We start from the raw sequence: 22635 nt of genomic DNA on the forward strand, positions 1-22635 counted from the left end.
CCAGAATTAAAAGGCTAATGCTAGGCTATGAGCAAACTACACTACCATCACATGACTTCAGCGTCACCACAGCTAAACTTCCAACTTGTAGTTTCATTTAGCTATTACCTCCTCTACAAAAGCCTTTCCTTTGTAGGTATAAACATGAGGATGTAGAGGCGGAGTGGTGAATAGATCAGTGTTCGTGCTCAGTGGGATGACATTTAACGTCCCCAACAACCTCTGTAGTCTCATGTAACCACTTGTTAGCTTTTTTTACTTTTACAAACTTAAAGAAATCATGACAGGGATATTTACTGACGTATTTTACGTCTTAGAATGAAATGTGATAATGTCTTGTGTTAACCACCAAACCTTTTTTCAGCCATCTAACCAAAAACCAAACAACACATAGACTTCAGGACAAGGGAAACAGAAGCGCTAAAATGCTAACTACTTTACGGGTTTTAGAACTCCGTCCTGTGGCACTCTATAGCCCAGCGTTTATGTTTTAGCTGCGTAGTTGGCTGTTTCTCTGTGCCAGAGTGCAGTGAGTATGACAGCAGCATTTATAGCCCAGGTATTAACAAGCTAGAGTGAAGTTATTGCAGCCTGGGCAGCTATACATAGCCAGACTGCAGCTACCGCAGCTACTGCCACGACTGCGATTTAGTTTGGTTTTGTTGGTATTGCAAATTTCTCATTCACACACTCTCTTTAGTACGGCGGTTTGCCTCTGTAGGGCAGCAGAGTCTCTTGTCTGTTCATATCACACTACCGTTTTTTTTCATCGATCACACTGAACTCTCTGTCCCTCTTTCTGTCTTTCTCTCTGATGTACAAGAGTACATACAAGAGATTTATGACACAAAGTCATAACTTGCAACGTATCAGAAACATAAGATGGAAACCAAACTCTTATCTCTGGCCAAAAATAGTTTTTGTCCGCGGGCACAGATTCTGTGTGACTGTGTGTTTCTTAATCTCTTGCATATTTGTTACCCTGGGTGCATTACTAGTGTGTGTCCGTGTTTGTTAACAGGTGCTACATTTTCAGGTAAGACAGTTCTGGATATCACTGTGTCTGCAAAGCTGTGTGTATAGTGGTAAGACCATCTCTCTCTTCCTCACACACACACTTTCACAGCATTATCTAACTTATTGCTCTGTTTATCTGCACATCTGTATAGCCTGACAGGGTTGTACACAGTGTTCGGGGTCTGTCAGTTTCTGGAAGCAGGTGTGAGTGTGTAATACAGATGGTATGCACTGTGCAAGCGTGTATGATGCTGCAATGCAACATTACTGTAAAACATTTATATCATGATAGAGATTGTGTTTGACCGATGCACAAGTCTGTCGTGTCAGAGAGCACAATGCTGGAATTCCAGGCATGCTGATATCGACTTCCTGTGTTTTCAGCCCATCGCTAGGTACAGCTTCCTGTCTGATGAGGCTGAGGAGCAGTGTGACACACACCGACTAAGTCACGATGCCCCATGAAGGCGCTCACACTCTTGTTTCTTTAGCCTTGACCAACGTTGGGGAAAGGAAGGGAAAGGTGATTTTATGTGTTTTCCAGCATTCTTGCCTTTTTCTGTTGCTCTAAACAGACACATTCCTTAATCTCACCGTCGGAAAGCCATGGAGTGAACAAGTGAATGATGGAAACACCAATGTTAGTTTGTGTGTGGGCTTGAGGGTGAGGTAACTGTGTGGTCATCTGTGTACAGCATGTCCCTGTCCTTTGTCGTACATAAAAACAGGAAAATAAAAGCGCTGGAAGGTGTAGGGGGTGCGTGGCGCCACACGGATGCTTGTGTAACCTCCTGTTCAAAGGCCTCCTGTTTCCTAACTACTGTACATCGGGGAATCCAGGCCAAACTGAAACACAGACAGTCATGACAGAGACACGTCCTCGAAGGCAGTTTGGACATAGATGCTTTTTGTCAGGGCAGTGAAATGTCACGATGGTTTGGATGGTCTGGTTTCTTTTCGTGTTTTCGTGCCCTTTCTGTTTTTGTTAAAGTACTATATTTTCTTATTACTTATCGACCTGGTCGATTTGATACAAGTCAGAAGGACAAAAGAGGAAACATTTTCATTCCTTGTTTCTATGTTTGTATTTGTTTTTTGCTGATGGACAAGACCTGGAACGATGTATGATTTAAATTACACTTTCTCTTTGTAGTATGGAAAAATGTGCATTCTGACAGTGTATAATGGCGGGTGTCTCCCATCAATGAGATTAGACGGGATGAAGGAACAGATCTTGAAGAAGTCAGACTAAAGCTGCTCCTGTTCTGCGTGGATGCACATTCTTAGAGGTCCACCACATGTTTAAATGCCTGGTTTCACACACACAAACTTGTGTCCATCACTTAGGGGGACATTGCATTCATTAATTCTCTAGAGACTTAACCTAACCTTTACCATACCCACTTCATGCTTTACCCCCAACCTGACCCCACCTTTTTCCTTAAACCAAGTCTTAACCCAAAGAGTTAGAGTTAACATGTGTTGTGGGAACAAGGGAATAACACCCCTGTCCCCACAAGGACATGTGTTTCTCTCAAAAGGGAGGCTATTCCCCACAATGTCACTGATTTATGTCCCTTAGAACACAAGACATCAGTACGCTTTGACAAAAATGTCCCAACACACACACACACACACACACACACACACACACACCTTTTCAGTGTTGAAACTGGGCTGCATCCAATAACTTCTGTTACTTTCTGAAACCGGCAATCCTACATTCACACTGTGATTGGCCAGATGTGTGTGAAAAGAGCCAGGGGTCAAACCCTTCATTCAGACTCTTTTTTCACCGTGACTCAGCTATTTCTGGCTCTTTTTGGGTGAACACCTGAGTGTAACACTATGAATTTCTTCCAGGAGAGATCATCTGAAAGTGCCTGTCATGTGCCATTACCCCCACATTTTTATGATTATTGTGTCTTATCTGTGTTTATGACGCACACGTTGAGCACACACTTTCAAGTGTGGCCACTCAAAACAGCTATAAACACTTTTGTCTTCCAATATGGTCGCAAAATACATCATATGAATTAGCTCTTTTTGAGCATATCCTAGCCTTAAAACAGATGATTAAGACGAGCCTAAAATAAGCTACCAGACGAGCGTCTCAGCAGAAATCCTATTCACTCTGAGTTTGTCCTGGCATGCAATGCACAAAAAGCATGGTAAACCTTGCACAAGCCACCAGTCTGTCACAGGAGATGGACACATAGAGATGGACTTAACATTCGCACTCACAGCTTTGGGCAATTTGCAATTTACAATTTACCTAACCTGCATGTTTTGGACAACATATAGAGTAAACATGCAAACAGAAAGGCTTTTGTTAGCTATAGGTTGGCTTCAAATCTAGGAGCCTCTGGAGTCTTACAGGACCCAGAGGAGAGTTGGGGCTAAGTTGTAGGTTCTTTGGGTTTGAATTGTTTTCTTACTATAATTGATTTCAGAATTTAGTGACTGCAGCACAGTTGATTTAACTGGTTTGATTGGGATCAATTGATTTTAATAGATGGGTCATAGTTTGTTACGAGTCTGTTTTTTCTGCTGTTCATGATGGGTCATTATATTGTTCCAGTGGTTGTTAACTGGTTAGATAACAGTGGCTGACTAACTGACTGACTGACCGTCCTTTAAGGTCAGCCAGTCAGCTATGAACCATCCTGTGTCTTTAGTCACAGTCCTTGGTCCCTCAGAGACACTGTCATGGTGGTTGACCCCTGTGTGTGTTTGAATGAGCGCAAGTAGGCCTGTGTGTGTTTGTCACAGTCAACAAGCCTCCCGGCACATCTCCCTGCTCTTGTTTGAGGTCCATGGGGGGTGGGGAGCAGCTCAGACACCCACGGAAAAACAGGCATCCCACCTTGATGCTGAATTTGGAGATGGTCTGCTGTTTAGAAGTAGTATGTCTGTGTGAGATTGACAGTAGGGCAACGGGAAGTAATGCATGAATACCTGAATACACACTGAGTTTAACAAGTCACATACATGGATGTTAAGGGTAAGGGACAGATACTATACAGATAAATGTGAGATCAATTCTAGTTATTTGTAAAAAAAAAAAATGTATAAAGACAACAAGGCTCCTTAGGCCCAAAATGTGTTAAGATGTAAAAAACATCTGCATCCTTTAAAGATGGTTATTAGCATTTATTGTGCTGCAAAGCCATTCCTTGTATGATTCCATTTAGACAGGAAAGCAGATGTAGACGTAGCTATGCAGCTGACTGCTGAGTTGGGGGGTTTGTGCAGCCAAGAGTCAAGTGGGTAAATGTGAAAAACAAACCATCGAGAGAGTGTGTGCCAGAGTTCACCTACAGTACATCAACCCCCACTATTTCTTTTCTGTCTCTATTGTCAGATTGAACAAACCTCACTGCACATCACTAGGACTAACACTCAATACAAAGCAGTGAATGTAAGGAGTCAATACGATGTCTGTGGAGAGCTGAAGATGCACTGTGTGGACACAACATGTCAAACACACTTAGTATGTAAGTCCACCTGGGCTCATTAAGTGGTAAGAAATTGAGATATTTCATGATGTCATCAAAAAGTGATATGTTATCCTTGCGACATCTAAATGTTTGATGTTAAAAAAATCATCCGCCTTCTGATTATAAGAAGCTGTAGGAGACTAAAGGGATCATCTGGGACACTTCTCTTGCCTTGAAACCTCAAGTGAACTGTCATGTGAATGAGCAGTGACCCTGGAGTTGAAAGGGCCTCGCACATGGCTCTGTGAGTGACAGTGTTGGTCTGTCTGCTGGTTTGGCCACCAATTGTAAACGGATACACATGGTGGCAAGAATGCATTCTATTAACTCTGGCGACTGCCTGACCTTTCTTCTAGTGCCACCATAAAGGTGCTATTTTCGGCTTTTAGTTAAATGTTTTGACAACCATTGGATGGATTACCTTGAAATTTGTTAGACACATTCATATCCCCCTCGGCATGAACTGTGATAATTTTTGTGCTCATATTAAATGTTGGTAAACTTTTTCTTCAGCGTTATCAACAGTCAAAACTTCTAAATTTCATTTTGTACAATGCTGTGATTTTTGACTAAATACCTGCAAACATGATGGCATCATCAGCCTCAGCTGTAATTTCTTAATAGCAAAAGTTAGCTTGCTAACATGCTAAACTGAGATGCTAAACATGGCAAACATCATACCAGCTTTGCATCAGCATGTTAGCATTGTCACTGCAAGTGTGTCAGCATTGGCTGACATTAGCATTGAGCTCAAAAAAACACCACTGTGCCTAAGTACTCAGCCACTTAGTCGACTGTAGGCTCTTAAGGCCAACTCATGGTTTCCACCTGCCCTCGGTTGGATGCTTCTATTCATACCACAATCATGGTATGCGTACACGAACTCGCTCCACATACGAACATTAGAAAACATGATGGCAATCTCCTGGTCACAAGAGGAGCTCGTTTGTTGTATTTGACTGATGAGAAAGTCAAAAAAGAAAATATTGAATAAGGAGAAAAGGACTAAGGATGAGACATAAACATTATATACATACGGTGCACGAAACAAGTGTCTAGTTTATTTGCATGCACAGTTGTTGTGCTTGCAGTGTGAACTCAAATCTTTGGGTTGTACGCTGACATGGACCCTGTACAGACTTGGGCAGATAATGAAAATGATGTCACATGGACCCACATGGACAAGTGGACGCATGAATTGGCCTTTCGCCTTAAAATCAGTTGTGCTTTGTTTGTCTGTTGCTTCTGTAGAGCAGCAGTTGTTGGCCCAATGACAGCTGCACATTTCATAACAAAATATTGTTATGAAATGGAAGAGCCTTTTGGAAGAAAATCCAGGAAGGAATAAAAACACAAAAACAAAGTAGATTTAAGCACATTAGCTTCTTATACCCATATGAAAATAGCATTAGGTGGCAACGTTATCACAGACATTCCTTATTTTCATCATATCTCATAATAAAACAGACAAAATCAGTAACAGTTGTAAGTTGACACAAAGGACATACAAGCCATGTTTTTCAATAACTTAAGATGTCTGGCTGATTATGGATTACTGAAAACCAAAACGTGTTGTTTTGCTAATGGAAATACACAAAAACAATATCTACATTTGCAAAGTTTTGCTGTCCCTTTCAGTGACTAGCTGTTGATTCACTTGCTTTGACCCATTCAGTTTCCTGTAAATGAAATGTCAAAAACAATGTGTGGTAGATTAATAAAAACCAATACAGGGGAAGTTGAAGAAAATATGGCGTGGATGGGTGTTTCTTTCCCCTCCTCCAGAGTTTAAAAGGAACGTGATCGTTTCTGCCTAAACATAACATGGGGGGAAAAAAACAACCTCTCTATCAAAGAGAGAAAGAGACAGAGAGAAACAGATATATGCTGCTACATGAGTATTGAGATGCATGACAGAAGTGTAGGTGTGGGCACACACCTATGCACGCACTACACCACACAAAACAAACACACATGCACACACTTTTTGACACAGAAGTTAAACACTGCATGACACTGGGAGGTCACAGAAAGTTTTGATCTTTTTTTTTTTTTTTTTTTTAACTTCATTCGTTCATTGTTTCTAATTCAACCACCCAGCCATCGCGACAGACTGAATGTTGTATACGTATCTCAACGACAACTTGTTTGCAGTATTTCTATGGAGCGTTAATCCACAGTAATGGTAGAGACAAATAAATAAGAAACATAGCACACAGCCGGCTCACAGGTGTGACGCCATCACCTCATATTCAGATACCACCTCACTCTTTTTTTTCACACCTGTGATGAGATTGTGAAAAGAAGACACCTCACTAATGCAACATTTTATGTTTTTGTTCTCTGATCACATCTGTGTAATTCCAGTGTTTGCAATGAGTTAAATATTAAATATGGTTAGAGAGAGACCATCACTGTTTTATGAGCTAATAACTGATATCAGGCCTTGGTACGTTAAATCTACACAGCTTTATCTTCCCAACAGAGTCAACACTGAGCCCTAAATATGAGTTTTATCACACATGGAAATACTGGTCATTTCATTAGTTGTCATCGCAGTCTATTGATGATTGTCTCTTAGATTATCCAATTACAATGCAACAGATTCTTTCATGAGAGTTATGTCCATTTTTATGTCCATTTTCCCACCAAACACACGTCATAGTCCAGTCTGACTGTAATTATCACAGAATCAAGTCTTTCAGCAACAAACTTTGTCATTTAAACCCCATATAGACTCGGTTTTGTCAATATATAAGTGCAGTTTCTCTCTGTTGATATCAAAACCTGGCTTCGAGAAGAGTCTTGAAATTGCACTATTATCCACAGTTCTACAGCGATGCAGTTTCAGTCCAGATGTATTGTGCTTGCACACAATTTGTCAGTCTTCAGATGCCACTTGTTCCCTCTTACCAGCAACTGTCGTTGTAGAGAAGTGTTCCCTTAAAAAAAAAAAAAAAAAAAAAAGGTCCACCTTTTATTCCACTTTTCCTCTCACCCTCGTCTTACTCCATCCAGGTGTAATTACAGGTTCACCAGACAGTTATTAGTAGTGTTACTGAGGAGATCTCACAGGATGAGCAGGTTACTGAATGAATGAATAAATATTTATATGAAGGGAGTCACTCTGCTTCACCTCTGGATTTTTCCACGAAATACACCAAGTTCACGTCGTGTCCCTGAGGGGGGAAAATATAGGGAGGCATGCTTTAAACTTCACACACAGTGGCACAGTTCTCCACAGTTTCACATTAACTAGCTCATTATCAAATCATTACTTTTTATTCTATTCTCTTAATGTGTCCTCTGTGAACTCACCTGGGTTGATTTTAGTCATTACATTAGCATTGCTCTCATAGCTGCCTTGCTGATCCGTTTGCGATTCTTCCTCATCCTTCTCTTTGTTTGGTTTGGACGAGCTGGAGGTCTGGGGCCTGCTGGAGGCGAGGGCTTTCGTGTGGTAGTCGTAGATGTTGTTGTCTCTGTAACAGTAGAATTTACATATTACAGGAAAAATTAAAAACAAAAAAGAGCATTACTTTTATTCTCCTTTCATGTTTGTTTTATTACTCCAAAGTGTTAAACACTGCCTGTTACCTGGTTTCTGTGTTGTTGTTTGCAGATGATGATGTTTACCGTGCAGGTGATGCCGACCGTCTGTGCCCTTTTCTTTCAGCCTCTCCTCCTCTTCTCGTTTCATCTGCTGCTGTCTCAGTAGCTCCTTCTCCTGGTCCAACCTCTTGTGGAGGAGTAGAAGCTCTTTTCTCTCCTCCTCCAGTTTTGCCTCCTCAATCTGTAATATCCTCTCTTCCTCTGGAGTCTCGTTCTGTCGCCGTCTCGTCTGCTGTTGAGGGTCTGGATTTGGCTCTTTGGTCGGTCGGACCCTGCTCCCAACTCTCTCACTAATGGTTTCCTCAGTCGGGCTGAATTTGGCTTGAGGATTCTGAGTAACAGGCTGAGAGATACCACTCGTGTGACTCTTTGAAAATTTGGATTTGTCTTCTTGCAATAATGGGCTGTGTGTTTGTGTAACTTTGTCCCTGCCTCCGTTTCCCTCATTAACTTTCCCTTCAGTGATGTTGAGCAGAAACCCATTCCCACCTTCTGCCAACTTGTTCTTCACCTCAACACCAACATCATCCACTGAGGACACAGTCTTGTTGCCATCTGAGATCCTACCATCCTTCCTTTCCACATTCTCTGGATTCTCAGATTGGTCTTCAGTCCCATGGAGCCTGCTGGAGTTGTGCGCCCAGTGTGGAGCAAAGTGAACAGCCTCTCCAGACCGAGACGTGTCCTCCCCAGCCAGACTGTAGCCTTCTCCAGGCTGAGTGAAGGTGTCTCCTCTGGGGCTCCAGTGCTGCTCCAGGAGATCCTCCAGGTGAGCTCTCTGGTTCTGTTTCAGCTCGTCCCACTGATGGAGCTCGTCCTTGGAGTGCATCTTGACCTTTGGTAATAAAATTCAACAAAATTCAGTTCAGCTTAACTGAGTATAGCTTATCTCAGTTTTGTCCGTTTGTAATCAGTGTTGATGAGTAAACATTCCACGTGTACTATGTATTTGTGTGACAAACTAAGTCTACACTGATTTTCTAGTGTATTTATTATCTTGTTTTAAAATATGGGTCCAAACCTTTACTTAAAAATCAACTCACTGCATTATAAATACATTAAACAGCAACAAAGTCTTGAGAACCATGTAACTATTCTGGTGGGTTTTTGACAGAAAAAGTTATCCACAAAGGTAAAGTCTTTTTATGTGTTTTATTGTGGATCAGAGTTGAAGAAGTGTTGCAGGTCATTCAGACATTTCGTCGTTTAATAAGTGGTTAGGCAAAGAGTTGCAGTTCTACTGGAAATCTCAGTGTTGTTGTGATCAGACCTTCATTAGCACTGTGTATCACCATAGCCTTATTTTGAAACAGTTTTGCCATAAGTTGTGCCAATTTCAATGTTTGGATACATAAAACAAATTGCTAATTCTTGCTTATATTTTTGCTTATCCAAGGCAGCTGTTTACTTACCATATATATAGAAGCATTGTGAGTTAAGCATCAAACTTCATTTCTTTACACACTACTGCTCATGTGGAACTGAGGACAGGCTGGGTGATACAATGGATCAACCAGCCCAGAGCTAGCTGGGTAGCATGCTAGCTTCCACAGAAGAAAAGAAATAATAGAAATAGAAGCAAAACAACAGGGTTGCTAGAGACAACTGTTGCTGAGTAAAGGAATTCAGTTTTTTTTTTCCTTTTAGGCTGCAATAGCAAGAGCAGAAACTTACATATAGCACCTTTAAAGTGGTTGTAAAATCCCCCAAACAACAGAGAGCATGCACAGTAGCATTCACACTGTACCTGTCCCTGTCCGTGCTCTTGGCTGAGGGTCTGGTTTCGATGCAGGTGGGTGTGCTGTCTGCGAGGTGACTTTTTCTTGGGCACCGGGGCACGTGGCGTGGGCTGACATCGGCACTCCACGTGATCCACCACTGATACCACTGCTTTAGCATAAGTGGGTCTTTTATTTACGTATTCAATCTTCATGACCTGGAGAAGGTGGGAGTCACGGGGGGAAATTAACAGTGTAACAAAAACACATTGCAGGCTCCATTTTTACTTCTGTCTGTATATTTTCATGTGTGTGGCTGTTTACCTGCAGGTATCTGGTGTGTGTGACAACAGGGACACACTGCAGGCTCTTGGTGTTGCAGCAGCCAGAGCAGCGCTGCACCTCGACGCAAGGCGGCCATAGCAGGAAGTTAGCATTGCTACGGTCCAGCATCGCCCTGGTGATCTCAACCACCTCTGTGCGAACTTTACACAGAGCCTGCTGGGCTGGCTGGGCATCTGAGGGACGACATATGACCGAGTGTGAGCATGGCTTGTGGTACTGGTGTTAGCATTATCATGAGTATTAGCACATGGGGCTCCTCATGAAATCTAAACCCTCCCAAATTGTTAGCTGGCTCATTCATCAAGTGCTGGACTGCATGTTTATTTATGGGATAGTGTGACATGATCACTGAAGCCCAATTTACCGTTTTATACAACGGTGGCTGCGACTTACGCAGCTCAACTATAACTATCCTCCACTAGCACCGGAGCATCCAGTAGAGCCTGTCTGTAGCTGTTGCAGAGCAGAAACAAGCAGACGGACTATAAAATGAAACTCATGCATTTGGAATGAGCAGATATGCTACAGCTTCTTCTAATCAGCGTTGCATTGGTCTGAAACACGGGGGAATTCTATTCCCCTGTGCTTCAGAAATGTTCACTATTCAATAAGCTACTTTGTGGGTTGGCATATACAGACACATATAAGATACTGGGCATACTTTACAAGAGGATTAATGTAGGACCATTAGTGTCTCCTCATGCCAGAGGGAGTCCAGCAAAGTCACCCAGACTGTTGTAGATTGATGTCTAGTGGTGTAGACATCTGCTTTATCATGATAGCTTTAAAAAGGTTAATGGGAAGGATTTTACCGTGTCACTAAAACCATACTTGTCACATAAATCAACTCCAAAGAAGGCTGACTGGACACACCCGCTGTCCCACACTAATGAGGATGGAGTACTTTAACATTCATGAGGAAAATCAGGAATTCTCCATTTCAGCACTTCGACCCTCTAATAATCTATTTTTGAGCAGGAATAGGCACACATGTATCCTCACAAACCAATGCATGTATTATCAGCCATGTCATGAGAAGGCCTTTTTTAGATCTAAAGAAGCCACATGAGAGTAATAGCAGCAATGTCTCTCTCCTTCATGATATACAATAAATTTACATTGTGAGTGCAACAAGAAACCAGTGCTCAGCTGCAAAAAGGGACAAAAAGGAAGGGGGGGGGGGCTTGGCTCACCAAGGCTCCTTGGTAGTCTGTGACCTCCATTGGCTGCAGAAGTCCCGTCCTCCTCATCTGAGACAAAACAATAAACAAATACATCATGTGAATAAACATGGCAACTGATTTATGCTCAGTCCGTTTTTTGGCATGTGGTGTAATATTCCATTCCAGGGCCTTCTAGCGCCCTCTGCATGTGTGGAGATAAAACATGAGCCTAAGTCCTCGCATGTGGGTGTGTAAGGACAGAAGGAGAGAGGGGGAGAAACAAAGAGGGTGTGGGGGTAGTTAATGTCACATGTGACTGATGTGAGTGTGCATGTGAGAGACTTCGAGCTAGTTGAAGTAACTGTTGTTGTAATTCTAACTTTGATCTGATGTTGTTACTTGTCAGTTCATCTTTGCATTGGCCACATACATTTACACTATTATTTACTGTACTCTTGATTACAATTTCCCCCATTTAAATAGTATCTGAAATTATAAATAACTAAGTCTTCATTCAACAGAAAACATGTAAATCAGCCTACTGAACTGACTGAGTTGGTTGTCTCTGCATTACTGGGCTTCATTTATTAGGCTGTTGTTGAATGGAAACAATAGGGCTGCACAGCGAAATATAAGTGAAATCACAGGAGCTGCAAGTTTTTTGATAAAGGTAAAATGTGTCACAACATTTTTGTGCATTGTTAGCACCATAAGTGTTGTGGTGCTACAGAGATGCCCCAGCCTACAAATCTTATTCTCCAGAGGTAAAGTAACATGGTACAGGCCCCCACGCATTTTTTGCATATCGTGCAGCCCTACTCTACACTGCCATAATTTTAGGAAGTAAGAAAATGTTTTTGATTGATGGCACAGCATTTTGCACTTTATTTTGAAAGGATCATAAGCCCAAAGGTTGTGCTGTTTCACGTGAAACTGTTGACTACATATTTGATACTTTCTGGTTAAAAAATATATCAGCATAACCACATTCTAGACAATGCTGCCAAAATATTTTTGTTTTATTTGTAATAAACGAGCTACAAATACAGAAGATTAGAGATCACATTAGTGTTATGGGCAGATATACAACTGTTAGTCTGCCGAATTATATGGTTCGTTTGCAGAATAAACAAATGAACTGGTCTAATTGGTTCCATTAGTAGTAAAGTTAAAAATTGTTCTGTTTGCTTTAGGATTTAACATGTTGTTCAGGTTAAAGTAAGAATGCGAACAGAGTACAGCTGTGTTAGGGTCCATAATAACACAGTGTATGTAACAATGAAAGTAAAACGCTCTGATCTTTACCTACGGAGTCAGAGAGCAGCAGCAGCTGAAGGTCCTCTATGGAGGCGATGGGGCTGTTTCTAACCAGCTCCACCAGGGCTGCAGGCAGAGGGTCCCCCTGAAACACACAAGACCAGTGAAATAAGATATCGTACATCACTCTGCACCATCTTCGAAAATGACTATGGGAAAAGAAGAAAAGAAGAAGTCACATAAGCATGTAGACATTTTTTCAGCAGTAGACAAGACTATAAGAATAGCTATTTGAGAATTTCCCACCCTTCTGCATCCTGCAACAGGCATTACAGCGTTTTCCAAACAGTTCCTCTGAGGAAATGGAATAACACTGCTGTACTTCTGCCACAAGCTCATCACAAGTGCTTCAGTGCGTGTAGTCGCTTGACTGAGGCACAATAGGTGATCAAAATGTAAACAAAACAGTAGCTCTTCTAGAGCTGTCCCCATCAACAAGAAGTGGCAACATTCAGTCACTCAGTCAGTCACCGTTTACACGGCTGGTCCCTGCAGTTAACAGCTAGTAATAACAGGAAATCCAAAGCTTGGGGATCATTTTGAGAGGGTAAAGGACGACCCAAACAAGGTGACATGCGAAGACAGGCAAACATTCGCCTATCGATCACCAGCCTCACACAAGGTTGAAGCATGTGAGTAGCCTGCTCTTAGCACTGCCGCTCGCTTTAACGTTCAGCTTGCAGGTTTAGAATCATTACAGATTTTGCAGTGGCAGCGTTAACAATGCTCCTTAAAATATTCTGTCTGAGCCTGGGACTCAAACAGTTTTCTGATGCCTCATAAAAATACATATTTCAATAATTAAATCAATATCATACACCTGTGACAGCTAGTCGACTAATGGCTTGAACTAACAATTACTAGTCACCAGGAAAATCTTTGGTCAGTGGCAGCCCTAATCTCTCAAAAACCAAATCCCAAGGCTCTAAACTCAAACCTGCTATCTCTCTCAAAATGACTGGACTTTTAATACAAAAACTAACATTGTTTATTTATTATTAACTAGATTTGAATCTATAATACTGTCTGTGGCTGTGAAGGGTTTGTTTACAGCTGTGATGCTTGTAAACACTTGAGCAACACTGAATTATGACTGGCTGAGAATACCAATCACTGAGAATTGCTGTTTTGTTTAGTTTTTTCCTTAATATCTCTCCAGTTATGTATGAAATCAATACACTACTGCACCTGTTGTGTTTATCACAATTAAGGAATATATCATTCAGCGCAAAGATAATCACTAGTTTTTGGGAGACACTGAATTTTTATGGTGTAGAGGCATCCATAATATCAGGTTCTGGCTCCACAGGTAATAGGAAAATTAATATCTGGTTTTGTTTTTCTTATTGGATTTGTTGATAATAACAAAGGGACCAGATAACATTACCTTTATCCTTGAACAACATGCACTTAACAAAATTTATCCATATCACCACAACAAATGCCAAGCAGCACCTCTACATTGTCCTCCTATGGATTGACTGTGGGTTTAACCCCCCGCCCCCCAGTCATTAATGGGTAAGAGAGCTGGGGGCGCGGGAGTATTAACCAAAGCAGACACACAATGGCCACTAAGAGCAGGGTGAATGACTATTGGCGTTGTGTCTTCTCATCTGCTAACATTTAGGGGTCAAAGGAGCCAGGAAGGAGTCAGGAAGTGGGGGAAGGAGTGATATAGAGAGGAGGAGAGGTGCATCTGAAAAAAAGAGGGATAATAGATGAATAAAAGGCCGGTTGAAATGGACAAGGATCAGACATGGGTCGACACACTTCCTCACATTGGTTTAAATGTGGTGGATGTGCTTCATTTGCTTTGCCACCACAGGGTGAGATGAACCGATGAAGATGACCTCAAGGGAGCAAATGTGGTCCGGCTTGTACACCGGTTAACAAAATATTAACCGTCTTGTAATTAACACACAACAGCATTTGGAAATAGGCAAAATGTGTTATGTTGCGCACACAACTTTTTCTCTAAAATAGAGATTCATTTAATAGTGCAAGTCCAGTCCAGTGTACCATTCCATTCAGGTTGTGAAGAATAGGACGCATCCCGGCGGGAAGCAGGTTGTAGCCAAAGGAAGTAGCCATCCATGCATGAACATGTATTCTCACCCTGCCCATACTGTATGCCACTGACTCTCCCCCATTGTTGGTTAGCCTTTCATACAGTCAAATTATCCAGCAGGGAAATGCCTTCTGTATTACACTTACATCTCCATTGCAGAACTGCCTGATGCCCCTGAGGAGTCATCATGATTATTTCCTCCCTCCGCCGACGGAGCAAACCTGCCCGCTTGGCTAATTGTGTCTGATGTTAATTATAGGATGTATGCCTTTGTTCACCGTGGTGCCTGCTGTCATGACGATTTGTGTCTAAGCAGGAAATATTAAATAAACACTTTGGTTCTGATAAACAAAACAGATGTAAACAGATTCAAACGGCACAGACAGAATATGTAAACACACATTGGTTATGTTTAATGTGAAACTATGAGGGACGAGTATTTTGATACAGTTAATGTCAAGATACTAAAATAAAATAAGATAAAACAGATATATCCTGTAATTGATAACTATACTAACAAGTAAGTCTGTAACTAATGATTATTCTCATCATGGATAAATCTGTTGATTATTTTTTCAATTAATCAATTAATAGCTTAGTCTATGAGACATAAGAAAACTATGAAAAATGCCCATCACATTTTCCTAAAGCCCAAGGTGATGTCATGATATTGCATCTTTTGTAGGACCAACACTCAAAACCCTAAAATATTCAGTTAATGTCCAATAAGAAAGAAAGAAAAAAAAGCAAAATGTCACAACTGAGAAGCTGGAACTAGATAATTAACTAGAAATTGTCAAATTTCTCTAATGTCATCCTTCCCTTCAAGAAGCCATAGGGGCGTCCCTGTGGTTTTGTGAAGGGCTGATTAATTACCCCTAAAATGGCAAATAAAAGGTGAAGTCAGTGAGTCTGAATGCTAATATTTCCCTGTGCTGGGAGTGTGAACAAAATCTGTCTCATCATTCATCTGCATCTGGAGCAGTTGGCCTTTTTCAAATAATGGGCTTCTGATGATAAAGCAGAGACAACAACAGCTGTTAGATTAGCTGCTATGATTTTAGCTTTATGTTTATCTACAGCAACACACAAGACTTCCTGCAGTACCACTTCTTAGAAACCGTACTGCATAACAGAACTGCTCCCTATAATGATAACAACCTTATGGTGTCTGGTATACTCTTTGCCATTTTTCATGTTCCCAAACCCCAAATTTTGACATTATCCAGAACTTATCACCTGAGGCAAGCTCCCATCCCCTGCGGGCCTATTGGACAGGTTGAGGAATGCCAGGTACAGGCATCGGCTGCAGCGGGCAGGGGAGGAGAGGGAACATCTAATCGTACATAATTAGAGGGTCGAGTTTGCTGCCGGCACAGCAGCAGCAGCAGCAGCAGCAGCAGTAGCCACAGCACATGTGCGAGGCTTCACATGTAGTCGCTGAAACTACGCCTGCACGTGCACAATACTGGAATGTGTGAATAAATGTGACTTTAATTAATTCCTTTGTCATAATTTAGTCCTGAAATAGAAAGGCGCCTGATGCAATTAAAGATAATGAGGAGTTTGATGTGTCAGCTGGATTCCCCTTTGGTGGTCCATAGTGGAATGTATACATTCATTAAAACTAGCACTTCATATATTAGCAGGCTTTTCAATTATCACTCACTCTCAAGACGAGATGTGTTTTAAACCCTTTCTCTTATGATAACGTTCTTTTTATAAGGGACATGATTGAGCCCACAGACTCCCCGACTATAACTTTAAAATTAGACATAGGGGAATTCCTGGTTGTGTACCTCAAAGCCTTCGTAACATTCTCCCTCTGAAACATGTGCCCTGTCAAATTTGAGTTTTCTTTTACATGTGGTGTCTACAGAAGCCATAAAATGAAAAGACGGGTTGACAACAGGAATTTAAAGTCATCCATCACAGCTATGTTTCACAAAATCCACCTTCATGTGAAGCAGTCCTGGTGATGGCAGACTACATACAGTACAGTCTCTATATTCAATCGGCTCAGTGAATGAAAGGAGGACTACCAGTTCTAATGTTTTATGACTCAGGAGCTTTATAATGTAGATGAATATAATATTATATTGATAGTTAACATCCTGTTTGTATTTTTATTGATTTTATTTTAAGTGATAGCTAACAGTTTCCAACATGTGCAGAAGTTACTGAGTCCTGGGGGAAAATCTTACCACCTCATCTGACTGGATGAAAAACACAAGGGCAAAAGGGTTGTGCCCTCTTTTCTGACCTGTTTAAATGTCCACTTCCCCACGACTGACTTGTTAACTGTGTGTGTTTAAACTCCATTAAGTTTTAAAAGCCACTAACACTGGTGTTTCATTGTAGAGATGAATTGCCAGGCTCAGAAACCCAGAATCATTCACAGAATTAAATCTGAATGGAGGTAGACAGAAAGATAAAATCCAATTCACTGTGTGTCACTGTGCAACTTCTATAGACTTCATATCAGCAAAAAAAAAAAAGAATAAAAAGTTTATAGAAGTTGGTGAATCTGATTTTATCTTTCTTTCTGCCTCCATTTAGATTTAATCTGTTTTTCTGAGCCAGGCAAGAAAGAGGCTGAGGCTTTTTCCCAAAATTATGGTCAAGCCTCACTTGACCTAGACAAGACCCTTGGTTAAGTTTTGTCTTCCTGTTTGACCTCAAGCAGACAGTCAGGCTTTGTCCATCTATGGTGCATTCATATTTCACAACTGCCTGTTCACTTTCACAAGTTTTTAAGAAAGCTTCATTCAGACAGATTTGCATTGTGATGTAAACTGGAGCTGCAGTGCAGAGGTTGTTCACTGGAGGGGGAAAATATAAGTCCACCGCCTGCATGACAATATCCATGTGACAGACTTGAAAAGCCTTAGACATCCACAAAATCAACAAGAAACCTAACTCATATTGTTTTGATGCATGATAAACTTTTCGCACCACGGCACACCATATCATGTCGTCTTGCTCCCAAGATAAATTTCACCCTGGGCGTCAAAGTTAGAGAAAACAATCATGCAGTGTCACTGTGGTCTTCCCAGGTCATCAACTGTAACGAGCATGTGGCTTCTACAGCATGATGTTGCAGTAAGATGGTGCTCACTCACTGATTTATGGCCCCGCTCAACATCTGGAACAGCATCCACGAATGCATCACTTAAACCACGTGGAGCATCCAGCTGCAGAGGAGCCTTTCATGGCAGTTTCTGTTTCCTGCCTCATCACCCACAGAGGAAGGCCTCTGCATGTGTCTGCCTCTGGGCATCCATTCATAAGGCCAGTTAATGGGAGGAATAACAGTTATTTTCTGCAAGGATCCCACCGCCCCTCTCACAGGCAGGGAGGGAAAGGCTGGCTTTTATTACGGGACCAGGCTGAAGCAGGTGCACTAACTCCAAAGTTATTAAAAATAAATAAATAAATAGCTAACCCTAACACCTGGGTTTGATGACCATGTTGGTTTGTGTATCTTCTACAGAGTTAGTGAGGGACACATACAGCAGCTCTGCTCTTAATGATGTTAGCCAACTTATAATTAAAGTCAAAAAAAAAAACAAAAAACTAAATAGCCACGTAAAAACACACTGATTGCTGCTAAAGGATTTAAAGTGAACTAGCTGACATGTATGCCCCTCTCGTGCCCCATCCGGTAAAACACGAGCGGGGCTTCGCGTGTGTTTTCACGGTGCGGGTTGTTGTCTGAGTGTGAGGAGCTGGGCCCACGGTCACGGACTCACCTCGGCCACGCCGGGCCGCGGACACGCCGCCAGCATCACGAGCAGCAGCTGCACCCACGCGCTCATCTTGCTGCCCAGCCTCGCGCCGCGTGGGACCGGGCATTCATGGAGGCGCGCGAGGGTCCCTCTCCGCGCGCGAGGGGACGGCGGCTCGCCCCGCGGGAGCTGCGCGCGCGTCGACGGCCCGTCCACCCTGTGGCGGAGACACCCGAGGAAGAGGAAGATGATGAAGATGATGATGATGAAGAAGAAGAAGAGGAGGAAGAAGAAGCGGCGGCCACTGTTAAAAAAAAAGCAATCCTCCAACTTTCTCCTCGGCAGGATGCGCAGTCTTCTCTGTTTAGTTCACCTTTGCGCATACGTGTGCGGGTTTTTTTGTTGTTGTTTTTTTTTTTGTTGTTGTTGTTGTTTTTTTTTCGGCAAAAAAAAGAGGAGAAAAAAAAAGCGCAAACTGAACTGCGATAATTCGGATTAATTGAAAAACTTTACGTCATTTCTCAGCGGCAAAGGTCCGAACTTCGCAAGGCAAAACTATCCAGGAGGCTCGGAAAGTAAGTTGAGTTGAAATTATTCCAGTGATGTCCCGGTTTCTTTAATGTATGGCAGAATTTGAAAATCCACTTGTCTTCGCTTTTTTTTTTTTTTTTTTTTCCCCCCCCCAGCAGTTCAGCGTCTCTGTAACCGTGATGCGTCCCAAAAGTCCGGCTCAGCTGCGCGTCTGAAAGAGCGTCGCAGGTCAGGACGGGTGCTCTTCTTCCAAGGAGTCTTATCAACGAGCAAAGCGCTGTGTGGCTCGGTGCGCCTCAGCCCTGGAGCTGCCTGATTACGCAGCGGCAGTGGTGGCGATGGTGGTGAAGGGAAGAGCAGATTTCCAAGAGTGCGCTGTTGGTCTGCTCGACAGTATCTCTCTCCCGCCCCCTGCCTGAGGAATGGGTGATAATCTGCGCACATTAGTCCACAAACAACCGCCTCGCAGCTGCCGCTCTGAGCAATATTTCCTCTGTCGTGAATCATTTATGCAGATATTCCTGAGACCGGGCCAAGTCCTGTGGCTTTTTTTTTTTTTTTTTCCTGATGATTTGAATTTTGTTTTTGCCACATGATGGGGTTTGAAATACCCCCAACACACAGCAAAACCATCAGCTTTGCATGTGTGAAAACGTCAATCTACTGCCAGTGTTCATGAGCAGTGGGGGGGGGGGGGGGGGGGGGATGTAACAAAATATATTAACTCAAGTTTTTGTAATTTAGGGCAATTTTGAGGTACTTTACGTCAATATTTCCATTTTATGCCACTTTCTACTTACAGTCCACTACATTTCAGATACATTGTGCATTTTTACTCCACTACATTTATCAAAATACTATAGTTACTTTTCAGATTAACAGCAGCATTATATAGTAGTTAGCTCCACCATTACAAACTTTAAAGGCTTTCTACACTTTAGTGCATCAGTATTAATAATCCAGTAATCTAATGTATGGTACGGACGGTGACAACTTTTAATACTTCACTTGAGTAAGAGTTTGAATTCAGGCCTTGCAATGGTGGACTATCATTACTATTAGTGCCAAGAAAAGGATCTGAACGAGCCGTGCACTGTTGGCACACCCATTTTATACTTTTTAAAGTTTTAATGAGGTGCCGTCATACTTTGTGGACAGATTCTGGTTCAGACGGACAAATAATTAACAATAACAACTTTTTTTTTTCTGAAGACTGAAGCCAAGCCATGCGGCCTCATTTTAAAAGTTTAAAATATTGAATGAAGTTGAATTCACTGTTTTCGTTCATCGAGTTTATGAAAAGCAAAAGATGCTTTAAGCAAATTCGGCCTATTGCGTAACAGGCCTTTATGCAGCCACTGTTGCTCGAGAGGTCACAGGGATAGTTGCCATGCCAACTGACTCCTCTTATTACCTCAGTATCACCACTGGCCAGGCTATCAGGAAAGAAAAGGTGTTTCTAAATATCACAGGAGTTATTCTCAGACTCCTGACCTTTGACGGTCAGTCATGTTTAGGGAACATTTTTGAACAATGCCCAACAGTGACTCTGCATGTGCAAACTCCGCCGACCCAGGCCCAAAATAGTATATCAGCCGGCCGACCTGGTGGACTTAAAATGATGCCAAATTTTATATGACAGGGGAAAAGAGCAAGAAAGTTTGTATCCCTGAAAATGCGTTTGAAAGGTGAAGTGAGGTGAGCAATAAAACTCTTCAATAAAACCCCTGTATTATTTCTGAATGAAGGTATTTTATGACAGATCCTTAATGTTTCTCAAACAGCACAGTACTGTAGCAGTGAAGAATGTCCCTTCAGTTACTAAAGTCTTTTCTTTCAGTTCAATCATGGCCCAAAGAATAATAGGATACCATTGTTTTTCTAACAAGAGTCAATGGAGGAAACAGCATGAGCTATGGAGCTATATTTACACTGCGTTTCTTTTTCGCACGTTTGGCCAAGGCCACTTGCACTATGGGATAACAATTGTGACTTTGGATACCAGTGCAATGCAAAACTAAGGAAACAGTGGTGATGCCAAGTTGAATGATTATATCCAGACTTAGTGTATATATCCTGTATATTAACTTATGTTGCCATACCTTTTCATTATAAAGTCCCAAAGGTGAAAAATAATGGGTTTTGTACTTGAGTAGAAATACTTCTCGTTTTTGATGACAATTTTGGACAAGCAAATACACACGACTGTGACAAGTGAAATGTCAGTCGGATTTGTTACAGATTGCGTAATCTTTCTCTAAACCGTAGACTGAGGTTAACTTTTGGGTGGTATCATGTTTGTGTGAAAGACAGTGATAAAATAGGTGTTTGTGAGCTTGTTTTACCACTCTCCTGTCTCGGTTAATTTTGTCTGTACACGTCAAAACATATTTTATTTTATGCTCTCAAAACATGAGCGTTTGGTTCTAAGGAGAAAGGGAAAAGGAGGAGGAGGAGGAGGAGAAGGAAGAGGAGGATGGGGGGGGGCAGGTTCTTGACTAGAGGTAGGGATTTTCCCACCAAGACCTGTATTCAAATCACACTCGAGCGGACTTTCTCTCTCTCTCTCTCTCTCTCTCTCTCTCTCACACACACACACACACACACACCTGTGACTGTAACATCTCACTACAATCCCACTGAGAGATGCCATCCATCATTCTTTACAGAGGCGACAGCTTAATAAGAAACACTCATGAAAATACTGTATATGCACCTGTATCTAAAGCTCAGTAGTGTGTGTGTGTGTGTGTGTGTGTGTGTGTGTGTGCATGTGTGTTTGTGTGCGTGTGTGTGTGTGTGTGTGTGTGTGTGTGTGTGTGTGAGCATATGTGCGTGTACAAAAATACACATATCAGTCAGCATACATGTGTATGTGGCTTATATGTATCTTAAGAAAATCAAAGTCTTATACATGCAAACATGGACTGAGTGAAATTGCACATGAAGAGCACTGACACATGTTAAAGCATACTTTTGTATTGGACAAAATCACACCCCCTCATATATTGGCTCACACATGCATGGACACAAACACACACACACACACACACACACACATACATGCTCAGTGTCCCGAGCTCACAGCCATTTTCAACCATGAATGGAGGACAGAGGCCCCTCTATGCTTAACAATTGAGTGAGAAATGACAGCACTCGCTCACATATTGAAGAGCTTTTCAGAAGATCCGGAGAAGGTCACAGCACCCTGAACTAATCCTCAATTTGAACAATGATGGCATTTGATTTCACGCATTTTTCCGAAGTTGGCTGAAAAGCTCCAGTGGTTAATTTGACGCAGTAATCGCATAGTTGGGTCCTCCCCCTGCGGTCAGCTTTTCTAGATAAAAAACATGAATCTACTGTATTTGTGTTGTACAAAGGACCATGGATTGTGGACGTGTGCACTGTTGCCTGCTTGTGTGTGTGTGTGTGTGTGTGTGTGTGTGCGTGCGCAGAGGTGCACATTTGGCTGCTGTCACATGCATCAGAGTCAAGGGGAGAGACAATTGACCCTCGATTAGTCGTGGGGATAGACCCTCTCCAGCGCGTGTCTCAGAGATAATAGAGGATCGTGTAGACCAAATGGACTAATGGGAAGCCATTAGTTGGCCCCTCAAGCCTCCAGTATGACCG

At 42.0% G+C, this 22635-nt stretch overlaps 1 protein-coding gene across 3 annotated transcripts; it reads right to left on the reverse strand.

The window, feature by feature from the left end:
- Positions 1–7321: 7321 nt before the first annotated feature.
- pdgfbb (platelet-derived growth factor beta polypeptide b) lies at positions 7322–19208 on the reverse strand. Of its 3 annotated transcripts, XR_011689720.1 has the most exons (9): positions 18493–18696; positions 12661–12757; positions 11386–11442; positions 10172–10365; positions 9877–10065; positions 8115–8964; positions 7836–7999; positions 7654–7696; positions 7322–7459 (listed from the first exon to the last, which is right to left on the reverse strand). XR_011689720.1 is itself a non-coding variant. In XM_071474228.1 (8 exons), the coding sequence occupies exons 1-7, from the start codon at positions 18556–18558 to the stop codon at positions 7854–7856; spliced, it is 1599 nt and encodes a 532-aa protein (XP_071330329.1). In that variant the 5' UTR covers positions 18559–19208; the 3' UTR covers positions 7449–7696; positions 7836–7853. The 3 variants fall into 3 exon arrangements, 2 of the variants coding, with proteins under 2 accessions (XP_071330329.1, XP_071330330.1); XM_071474228.1 differs by having other exon boundaries at positions 7449–7696; positions 18493–19208; XM_071474229.1 differs by lacking the exons at positions 7322–7459; positions 18493–18696 and having other exon boundaries at positions 7559–7696; positions 12665–12755.
- Between the last annotated feature and the right edge of the window lie 3427 nt (positions 19209–22635).

This window comes from Trachinotus anak, unplaced genomic scaffold (genome assembly GCF_046630095.1).
Source record: "Trachinotus anak isolate AG129_WGS33_773 ecotype Australia unplaced genomic scaffold, CSIRO_AGI_Tana_v1 ptg000003l, whole genome shotgun sequence".
Taxonomy (NCBI): Eukaryota; Metazoa; Chordata; class Actinopteri; order Carangiformes; family Carangidae; genus Trachinotus; species Trachinotus anak.